At 38.1% G+C, this 11,980-nt stretch overlaps 1 protein-coding gene across 5 annotated transcripts in view; it reads left to right on the forward strand.

Moving 5' to 3' along the window:
- Positions 1-8,725, forward strand: part of pcdh11 (protocadherin 11) — a 738,007-nt gene extending 729,282 nt beyond the window's left edge. For 4 of the 5 annotated variants that reach the window (XM_043704504.1, XM_043704503.1, XM_043704505.1 and 1 more), the window contains one exon: positions 4,570-8,725. In XM_043704504.1, the coding sequence (XP_043560439.1) occupies positions 4,570-4,961 (392 nt within the window). In that variant the 3' untranslated portion in view covers positions 4,962-8,725. The remainder of the gene's footprint in view (positions 1-4,569) is intronic. The other variant, XM_043704509.1, reaches the window with a different exon arrangement.
- The last annotated feature ends 3,255 nt before the right edge of the window (positions 8,726-11,980 follow it).

Raw genomic sequence — 11,980 nt, forward strand, 5'->3', positions numbered from 1 at the left:
AGGAAACATGTTTCTGCTGATGGGTGAGTGCCGAACCAGAGGACACAGCTTAAAAATACGGGGTAGACCATTTAGGACAGAGCTCAGGAGAAACTTCTTCACCCAGAGAGTGGTGGCTGTGTGGAATGCTCTGCCCCAGAGGGCAGTGGAGGCCCACTCTCTGGATTCATTTAAGAAAGAGTTGGATAGAGCTCTCAAAGATAGTGGAATCAAGGGTTATGGAGATAAGGCAGGAACAGGATACTGATTAGGAATGATCAGCCATGATTATATTGAATGGCGTGCAGGCTCGAAGGGCTGAATGGCCTACTCCTGCACCTATTGTCTATTGTCTATTGTACTTCTTTGTAGGATCATAGGATGCAAGACACTGGGGTCAGAGGCTGATCTACCTTTAGCCCCATTTGACCTACAAGAGTCAAACCTGTCAATTTGATTTCGATTAACTTTCCTTATATCGTATGATACAGAGCAGACTAGGATCTCAGAATAATTTAACAGAACACCACACATTACTCCCAGTATCAAGAAATTATAACAATAAAAGGCATTTTTAGATGTCTTCTGTGACACTTTTCAGGGTTCCTTTTTGTTTCTGCTGATATTGGATGCCTAACTCATTGGAAGCACATTATTGTTTGTGCCAAGAATTAGTCTTTCACTTAATTCCTAATTTCCTAAGCTTGTCCAACTCTAACGTTAAACAAGGCCATGTTTACCTCAGGAATCACTTCCACACTAAATCCGAATAAAATCTAATGGAATCTTTAAATTTTGCTTTTGAAGTCACTGAATGATGTTATTCATTGGGGAAGGCCATCAGCATCAATATTATATCCAGAAACTTGACAAAGTCCAGAGAAAGAAACAGAAGCAATCTTACTCGTTTCATTTCATGGAGAAAATGTCTGTTTAAACTATTGGAGAAGCCTTAATTCCCTACTGCTACCTATGTTATATGCATATTAGTACATATCGATTTTATTTCTCCCCTATACTGCTCTGACTGTTTTGTTGGCAAAGATATAGGTATTATCAATACAGATTTTGCAATGATATTAAGTCTTTGCTTCAGAAAATAATGTAATGTTTCATTTTTATGCTAGTGTGAAGCCAATGTATCATATGATGAGGGCAGTGGAGCTGTTGTTTTGAGAGCGAGATCTGGTGTAATGGCTATGTATAATGCATAGGCTTTTCAGAATTCCTACTGATCATAGCCCTTCAGTGCATGCAATTCACATTGATTTCTTTTCAAATTTTCATCACATTTATAGATGAAAGGAACCATAAAACAATGCTGCATGAACAGACCAATGCACAAGAGTTGGAATACTCACCAAATATTAAACAGCTCAACTTCTTTTGGTTCTACATGTTATTCAAGACATTATGTACTTAACAAATGTGAAGCTTTAAAAATATCGTTAATTAGTGTGGTTCTTGTTTGCTTTTTAAAATATTATTAAAGTAACCTTTTGATATTTATCTGCTAACATAATCACCCTGAGGCACTATTTTTATTTATCCAGTGCACTGATTATTATCCACCTCCCTGATTATTCACTAGACTTTTTAGAGAGACAACATCGACTTGCACAGCCACTTTCGGCATTTGTGTTGAATTCCCTTTCCTTGATGAGTAGAAGCCTCACAATGTTTCCTTTGTTGCCTGCACTCTGCTCAATTTATTTTTAATACATTGCTATACCATATATGCAGTTAGGAAAATTCAGACACACTCAAATTATCCAGCAATTTTCATTATCCACCAGGAGTCCACACTCTGGTAGTGGATAATGGAGATTCCACTAGGGTATACTTTGTTATTACCATTAAATGCTTCATTTCACTTTCTGTCTTTTTCAAAGTGCTTTCAAAGGTTCCTTGTTAGCAAGCTTTCTCACTCGCAACACCCTTTCACAAAGTATCTTTTCAGGGAGGAATGAAGTTTATTTACATGTATGTGAAATATTTATTTAACACTGGCAGGTATAAATTATTATTATTATCAGTAATCCCTTTTTAACAAAAAATAAATTGTGACACATTCCACATTCCTGAGCATTTACTCATTTGGAAATCCCTTCAAATCAATTTATGTCCTCACATAGCTGTTACAGTGTTATTTGTTCCAAGTTTGCTCCATTTATTGACACCAGTCAGAAGGCCAAATATCAGCTTTAAGCCATTATATGAGTGCTCCAAAAACTGGGGTGAGCAATTTGAACCAAGCTCTCCCGGTCAGAACTTTACTGGATCAGATGGAACACCAATTTCACACCTTGTCCCATATTCCACAATGATTTCATCGAAGAGCAAAATTGGGCAGGGTGTAAAATTAAGACCACATATCATTCCCTCAGTTTCCAAACTGTTGAAATAAACAAAAAATGTTCCCATTTGGTGAGGTGTGTAGAAAACATTTCACCTAATCCCAGAGCATTTCCAACAAATGTGTTAGGTCAAAAATGCCAACAGTGAATCCAAATTTTTAATCAACATTTCTTCCCATTTCCACCACATTCGTATATTCTGCAGCTTTTCCATTTAATGATTAAATCATTAGATCAATTCAGTATTTTAAGTCTCTTCTGCACAAGGCCTGCTAGAGGAATTTGATTTTCAATTTTTAAGTGTCTCAGTATCTTATGCAAAGATACAGAAGCAAAACAAGCAAAAAATAGATAGATTGGCAGACAAACAGAAAACTTTGACAAAGGGAATCAGAATTTAAAGTGCAGTGCAAACAGAATCAGTTACATTAAGAGAGACTTTCAGAAACCTAATTTATTTTTGTCCCTGAGTCATGCCACAAGAGGTCATCTGGTTACTGACATTTTCTATTCGTATTGCACCAGCCTGAGGAGCCAAGCTCATTATGACAACCTGCAAGTTGGACTGAAGGTCATATAGTGCTGGAGAAAGCATTAAAAACTGGGCAGCTACAGCCCAACAACTCTTACAGTCTAACTGAGTCTTTCATATTGAAATAATGTTATTGTTGCTACCAGGTAAACAGTCCTGGTCTCTACAGGTGATGCCAGCATGTTGACCTAATCGCAATATGCTACTGACTGCCCCTGCATCTGGATTCTCATATTTGTAATCTTCCTATCGTATAAGCATCAATAGAGAGTGATGTACAGCTAAAATATTCTTGGTGCAAACATGAATGTAGCATAAACTAATTTAACATAATTTCAATAGGAGTTTTAAATAATTATTTTGCTATGTAGACACCATGATTATTCGATCCACAATTGCAGATTACTTCATTGTTGAAGTATGAACAGGTAATTGTGACTTCTTCCCTTAAACCTCAGCATTTATGATATTTTTCCTTGCACTTAAGCTGGGAGGTTGTATGATTGCAAAAATCAAATCTTAATGATGAATACATTGTAGGTCCACCTATTGATTTTGGATGCGGTTGAACTTGTTAATTCACAGTGTCCACTTATCTTGGTAATGCTCATTCCTGATGAAGGGCTTATGCAGAAACATTGATTCTCCTGATCCTCAGATGCTGCCTGAGCTGCTGTGCTTTTCCAGCACCACACTCTCGACTCTGATCTCCAGCATCTGCAGTTCTCACTTTCTCCAATGCTCATTACCCAGTCTCCTAGTTGAGGAATGGCCTATTCAGTACAGTGAAGGAGAACCATTTGCAACCTGGATCTTTGCTAGTGTCAAAGAAAGTACCTCCAGGAGACAGAGAAAGAGGAAAATAAAATTAAGCGAATGCTGATATTTTGTATTATTTTATGTAGGGATCATAACTATAAGAGAGCCAAAGATAATTGTAATAAAGAATTCAGATGCAATTTCTTTATTCAAAGTGCAAAAGATCTTTACTTCCAACATTTGCATGTGGAATTTACAGCCAGCTGAAGTAGTTGAGGTGAGTGCCATAAATGCATTAGGGCAGATGGACTAGTACATGAGGGATAAAAAAAATAGGAAGATATGTTGACAGGATTATGTTGACAGTTGAAATACTGACATGGACCTGCTGGGACAAAGGACCTGGTTCTGTGCTGTAAAGTTTACGTCCTATATTAAATCCCACAGGTCTGAGTGCATTCATTTTAAGGACCACACTTGAAGCATATTTTTCCCTGTCCAGCTTGTTTTTAATTCAAGTAACTGCAGGTTTGCTAATTAGAGTGGATGGGTTTGGTTTGCTATCTTAAATGACCTTGGTCCTACAAACTGTCAGCACCATAGTGTGTAGATATGTAAATAACAAATGCAAGATTGATTAAACTTGACACCAAGCCGCGACACATGTAAATGATATGAGCAGACACTTGATGTTGCTGGAAATCTCGAAATGTAAATATTCAGTAATGTAGTACAGCCTATTTCCACCCTGACATAACAAAGGGTCCTTGGTGGCATGAGGCACTATTTAATTGTCTTGTTGACTTTTTACACAATGTTCAAACATCAAAGTAGCACCTTTCCTCTCTGTTTTGACGATTTTACTGTCACTTCTTTTGTACAAATTAGTAATCCGCATTGATCTGCTAAACAGCTTCATTATTTATCGTGTTTATGTTGCAGGTGTCGAGGTGTCTCTTCAGAAAGTGCTGACTGAAGCCTCGGAGACTTGCACGCAGGAGTGTCTGGTCCTTGGTCACTCTGACAACTGCTGGATGCCCCCATCGCTGACCCAGTACCAGCAGCCGAATCCTCCCCTGCCGTCTATCGGATTTCAGCAGAGCTGGGGCAGAAATGGCAGGTCAGAGGGGCGGCATACTCTGGGGAGAGCCAACAACAAGGATGACATTGATAAAAGCCAAGGCAGTGGCAGACAGCAGTTGTACAGCAACTCGGAAAGACACTGCAGCAACGAGGATCCTGTGAAGGTCATTCCCCTGGCAAACTTTACACCAAACCAGCAGGGCTCAGTGTCAGGTGACAGTTCCCCCTATGTCCGGGAGCACCAGCTTTAGAAAGCACCTCAAGGCAACATTTGAGTGGCTTTGAAGTCAGGATGTATATAGTCGCTGCTTTTAGTCCATGTTGAGCCTATACATCAAAATACACAAGACTGCTTTGCAGTACTAATACCTGTATGCACTTAGTGATTCAGGCCTTTCAAATAAGTTGTGTACAAAGCTGTATATTGGCAGCTTCTCTGTGCTGTTAAATTACAATCATTGGAAATAAATGTTTGTGTTGTGGAATGACAAAGTGGGTATATTTTTAGGATTGAATGTTGTGGACAGTCCAACTGCACCAAAGTTCAGTGGCAAGCCAGAATCATCTTTTTTTCTTTCTGGAGTTAATGATGTCAGACACTAATCTGAAAATGCCAGACAGAAAATAGACTGAATGAATACTGTAGGTTTTGCTTTCACTGATCTTTTAAGCCAGTTTTATCCCACTCGCTCCTGATCAGTGCCAGAAATCTGAAATTCCTTGGTACTTTGCAGTGCAAGGAGGCCACTTCTCAGTGGAGTGATGATTTATGGAAACCGTTATTTTAAAAAAATACTGCGGAAAACACATGGTCTGTGCTGTGAATGACTTTATAAGTTGTGACACTGCCCCTGGATTCAGGGAAAAGGAACAAGCACTTGCAGTGGGAAAGGTGACACTGCTGAATCTTATCTCTCACCCAATGATGTGCCTCCCTGAAATAGTGCACAACCTCACATTAAAGAGGCACTTCAACTTGGTAAGAGTGCCAAACAGATTTGAGAAACAAACAGCCCAGGCATTAATGCCACCGTACCAGGTGTTTTACGCCTAAGTTATCAAGTCACCTAAAACTGTATTTATTCTTTACAAAGTAGGTCATTTTTAACTTGAAAAGGATTGAATGCTGTTATGTGTGCAGCTCATGTATTCCACATGTAGAGTAGTTTGAAGTCAATGTATTGAAAATGTAACATACATTTTATACATAAAGCTTATATACTTATAGTTGATTAGAAGTGATCTGATATACTATTTCAATATTGTATGTTTGATTTCTGAATTAGACTAAACTACAGATTGCCCTTGTTAAAGAATCTTGTAGGACAATCTGCTAAAATCCTATGAGTCCAAATCTTACCTTCTATAAGATAATTTGTTCAATTCTATGGAGCATTACTGTGTCTTATAACTGAATTTTCTAGGGTCATTTCAGGTATGCAGCAACATATTCTGATGAGAGAAATGGACAGTGTTTGACATTGGCCCTGCAGTTGTACCTGCAGATTACACTGAAAAATTGAAGAACTACCTGCTCCACCCAGAAATTCAGAGTTAATACCAAATGGCTTGCTACTATGTTGTGACATGAAGGGAGGAGCCTTTTGTTTGTTATTATGTTATAATCAGGTAACATGCACAATTTCCAGGCACTCTGGATACATGACAATCTAAGGAAGCATTTAGCAAATTAAGGAAGACAAACATAAAGACTTTTTATGGAGTTTTGTTTCTGGATACTGTATGTAGAATTATCTAACTAGTCACTCAAAGCTGTAAAAACCAATGCATAAATCTGCTGTATGACTGCTTGTAAAACAATGAAAGTTGCTATGTATATTAGATGTGGGGTTTTTTGCACCATAAAATGGGGATTATGGGGAAAGCTTATTGTGCTGTTTATGTGCTCAGAAGGTATAAGTAGCTTTGTAATTTGTCAAATGTTGTTTCACAGTAATCTGTTCAAATCACAGGCAGTTACAGTGTGCAAAAGAGCGTCACCTAATTAAACAGTTACTTTAATCACCGAATGATGGAAGAGCATTAAAATAAAATCAGTCTTGTTGAAAAAGTTTTAGTATTTCTTGGTAGTTCTGGTAGCTGTAGGATATGGGAATATTTATTATTATTTGTGCAAAGCATTACGGTTGAAATTGCATGTTAACAGTAAACAATGTTAACCCTTCCAGAACTGACTTTGCCTATGAATTGCCTGTAGATGGATGATCATTTGCAGGGTTTTTTTAAGGAAGGGAATAGAAGAAGCAGCATCAATGTTAATCACTGTACTTTGTGTTGATCTGCAGATGTTTAACAGAATCCCGTTACTGGCCTGAAAAATGCCAGTAAAACCTAGCACCAGGCTAGACTGAGGATCTTAATCACAAGAGGAAATTGGTTGGCTGCAATGATTGTTAATGTTTTTGCCCTTATTCTTCTCATGCAGTCTCATTTAAACTTCTTCCCAATGCACACATCCAACCCCAAGCAACAATGAGATTACAATGATGTTGCACACAAACCTCTCTCCAAGGAAATCATTGGGTTGAGTGAACACATCCAGACTAACTAAATCTGTGTACCGAAGCCACATTTGCTTTCCATTGATCCACTGTGTTCTTGTCTGTGCCACCACTGTTCAATGTGTCAGCCAGGGGTGGGTTTAGTGGTGGTTCACTCTTAGACAATGGAGCTTTTTCAGGGACTTGCTACAGACAAGAGTGATAAAGCTAGTTGCCCTACAAATCTGCTGTTACGTGTAATAGATGCTTATGCTGCTCGAGGGCAAGATTACTGTCGTTGGAAGGAACCTAGGAATGTGCTATTCATTCTGAAGCCTGTTTCATCATTTAGTTAGACCACAGATGATCTGTAACGTAATTTACACACTTTTGCTTCATAACATTTGACACAGTTATCAAAAATCTATCGGTTTTGAAACTTTCAATTGACATAACCTCAATATCTCGCTGGGGAAGAGAATATTCCAGATTTTGTCTACCCTTTACATGAAGAATTGCTCCCTGATATCAACACTGAATGGTCTTGCTCTAATTCTAATGTTATGTCTCCCTAGCTCTGAAAAGAACGTGAGGACTGCAGATGCTGGTGAGTCAGAGTCAAAAAGTGTGGCACTAGCAAAGCACAGCAAGTTGATTCTCTTGCTCCTCGGATGCTGCCTGACCTGCTGTACTTTTCTAGTGCCTCTCTTGCTCTGGACGAGCTCACCAGAAGGATGTTTCTCTCTAGCTCGCTTGTCAAGTTATTTAGCTACTATTTTAAACACCTCAATCAAATCCCTCCTTACTCTGATGCACACAGGAGTATAATCCTAGGCTATGCAGCCTGTCCTATGATTTAGTCTTTTCAGCTCCACTATTACTTTGGTGTTTGAGCACAGCCTTCCTTCAAGGTCAGCTTCCGAAGGTACAATATCCAAAAGTGGATGCAGGGCTTCAAATGGGGATCAAGCAAAAACTTTATATAGCCTTAACATCTTTTGTATTCCAGACTTATTAAGACAAAGGCTGGCACACCTTAAGCTTTTTAAATTAGTATTTGCATCTATCCAAAAGGAAGGAGCAAATTCATTCTCTGGGGAGAGGTGATAATATTCACATGCATTTGACTAGCATAACCAAATATATGCAGCAAGATATGCAAAAGAAAAATAACATTGAACAAAAGTTGGCAATAATTTACAGCACTGTCAAGTAATATGGGAGGAAATGTGGCAATTAGTAATGAACTAATGATCAAGACAACCATTCTGGAATTCACAGTAGATGTCTCATATGCCTTAAAGGAGATACAGTAGTGTGATTTCAGTCCTTTAAGGGTTGATTCTCTAAGATATTTGATTTGTACATTTTTATTTAACAAAAAAACTGTGGGTTTGCAAATCATTAATTACTTGTGGACTGTCATTTAAAGATTGTTTTTAAGAATAGTCATGGCTTTTTATTGTCATCTTTCACTCTCCTGTTCAATATGTTTTGCAAAATAAATGATGTGACTCCATGGACATGTGTGTTGTGATTGATATTAAATATGTAATGCACAAAACCTGAATTCGTAAAGGGGAGAACCTCTAATTGTTTTCTAAAACATCATTTTAGTGTTAGCCTTATGGGGTTAACACTGGCAGACGACTGATACTAGTTTAAATTGCTGAAATCATTGGTTATGGTTAAAGCATTTCAGTTCATTTCTGTATTGCATTTGGTGGTAATCTCGCATGAAAGAGATAAGTACTGGCCATGCCAATTCAATACCCATGGTTACCAGTTTAACAAAAGGCAATATTACACTTTCTAATTGTAACCCACTGTGAAAACTTTGAAATGGATATTCTTTCTAGTGTCTTTCCAATATTCAACTAAATTCTTTTGCTTTTTACCTTGTATTTTGATGAAAATTATGGGATTAAAGTAAAGCCAACCTTTACAACTTTGCTTAAAATTGATAAGGAATATCTTCCACCTAGATTTTGAGCTGATTTTACATTTTTTTAGGTGTTTAAACAAATTTAATACAATGGGTGATAGACCCTCAGCATATATATCTAAGAGGCTGTGTCATTTCTGCCATCATGATTGCAAGATTATGGCACCCTAGAGAAGAATCAATACTTTAGACCTTGTGTTGCGTTGTAATCTTTATAGTTAGCATGATGTAAATAAACAATACCTTTTAAATGGACCAGAGAATCTTGGTCGTGCACACCAATCTCGGTCGAGAACATTACCCAACAACAATGAAATGTTTATTTTTGGATGCATTTCTTAACCCCGAATGTGTGTACAAGTAGAGTAACCAGCATATAAACATGTGAAATAGAAACAGAAGTAGACCAATGAGCCCTCGAGCGTGCTCTGCCATTCGATAAAATCACTGCTGATCTTTTATTTTCTGTAATAGCCTTTGATAAGGCACCTTATGAAATACTTTCTGGAAATCCAATTATAGCACATGCACAGCCATTCCTTTATCCATACAGCATATTGTTCCTTCAAAGAATTCCAATAAAATGCTGACTCTTCCCAATTACTTTCAGGTTTCTGAGGATTTTGATATTCACATTTCCATCTATCCCAATAACTTTTGATTTATTTGCCGAACAAGCATATATCCACCTCTACCTTAAAAAGTATTGATTGACCCCACTGCCACTGCCTTCTGAGGCAGGGGTTCCAAAGTTGTTCAATCCTCAAACAAACATTCTCATCTCTATTCTGAAAGGATGACCCCAAATTTTAAAGCAGTCCCTAAGTTCTGGACTGACACCCAAGAGGAAGTATCTTTTGTCCACCTTGTTCAGGATCTTATTTAATATAATTTATGGTTCAAATTAGTCACCCCTCAGTCTTATAAACTCCAGTGGAACAAGAACAGCCTATTCAACCTCTCCTTACTGGTTAACCCACTCATTCAACGTGTCAAATTAATAAATCCTCTGAACTGCCTCGAATAGATTTATATATTTTATTAAGTAAGGAGGTCAAAACTGCCGAAGGTAGGTGGTAGCTCACTTACACCCTGCATAATTGAAACACAGCATCCTCATTTTTATGTTTCATTCTTCTCGTAACAAAGGGCAGCATTCCATTAGCTAAGCAAAAGTGAAGACTGCAGATGCTGGAACCAGAGTTTAGATTAGAGTTGTGCTGGAAAAGCACAGCAGGACAGGCAGCATCTGAGGAGCAGCATTCCATTAGCTGCCTGATTATATACTGTACCTGCATACTTTGTACTGTTTATGATCCATACACACGAATACCAAAATAACCTGTACCTCTGAATTCTGCAGTTATTTTCCATCTATGTAATGCATTATTTTCTCATACCTTCCAGTTTTGCAACTTTATGTTATCACACATTAAACTCCATCTGCAAGATTTTTGCCAACCCCCTCAACCTACCTATATCCTTCTTCAAACTCCTTACATCTTCTTCACAAACTGCCTTCTTGCCTATCTTGGTGTCTTTTGGGAATTTGTTTGCCACGTCATCTCAGTTATTGATGGAAATTTTAAAATGTTGGAACCACAGCACAGACCCTATGCAACTCCAATGATCACACCCTGTCAATCAAACAAAGACTTATTTGTGCATGCTCTGTTTTCTGCCAGTCAATTTTCTATCCAGGTTAATGTGTTTCCCCATACCATGAGCATTTATTTTCTGAAATAGATTTTGATATGACAGAAATGCTTTCTGCTAATCTGAATATAGCATGTATACAGACACCCTTTATCCATATAGCATGTTGTTCCTATCTCTTCCTGGATTTCCTTGAGGTTTCTGAGTGCATAGCAATAATTTCTTTATTGATTGATTCTATTACCTTGCCTATAACAGATGACAAGCTAACTGGCCTACAGTTTCCCATTTTCTGTCTCCCTTCTTTCTGGAATAGAGGAGTTACATTTGATATTTTCCAGTCTGTTGGAACCTTTCCTAAATGAAAGAAACATTGGAAAATTAACACCAATATATCTACTAGCTCATTAGCCACCACTTTTAAGACTCTAGGTGAAATCCATCGAGAGCCGCAGGTCAATTTTTTGCTCAGTACTTTTGTCCATCATGATTGTAACCTCACTAAATTCCTATCTCCCTTCCACATCCTAGTTTACAGTTGTTCCTGGATCTTTTAATACCCTCAGTAATAAAGGCTGAAGCAAAATATTGCTTCATTTCACCCACCATTTCCTTTTCTACTTTTAGTTCCTCATTCTCACTCTCTCCAGTAAAAAATGTTTTGTAGGTTGAAATAGAGGTTTGTTTATTCACCAGTTAATCCTGACAATCTAACTTAGATTTGTCAGTACTCCTCACTCTCTCACACTTTTGAGAAAATTATAGTTAAGTGCACATTTACAGACCACAAGCGAAAGAACAATTCGTAATTCATATAGAGTCATAGAGATGTACAGCATGGAAACAGACCCTTCGGTCCAACCCGTCCATGCTGACCAGATATCCCAACACAAACTAGTCCCACCTGCCAACACCCGGCCCATATCCCTCCAAACCTTTCCTATTCATATACCCATCCAATTGCCTCTTAAATGTTGCAATTGTACCAGCCTCCACCACATCCTCTGGCAGCTCATTCCATACACGTACCACCCTCTGTGTGAAAAAGTTGTCTCTTAGGTCTCTTTTATATCTTTCCCCTCACCCTAAACCTATGCCCTCTAGCTCTGGACTCCCCGACTCCAGGGAAAAGACTTTGTCTATTTATCCTATCCATGCCCCTCATAAT

Source organism: Chiloscyllium plagiosum, chromosome 15, assembly GCF_004010195.1.
Source record: "Chiloscyllium plagiosum isolate BGI_BamShark_2017 chromosome 15, ASM401019v2, whole genome shotgun sequence".
NCBI classification, from domain to species: Eukaryota; Metazoa; Chordata; class Chondrichthyes; order Orectolobiformes; family Hemiscylliidae; genus Chiloscyllium; species Chiloscyllium plagiosum.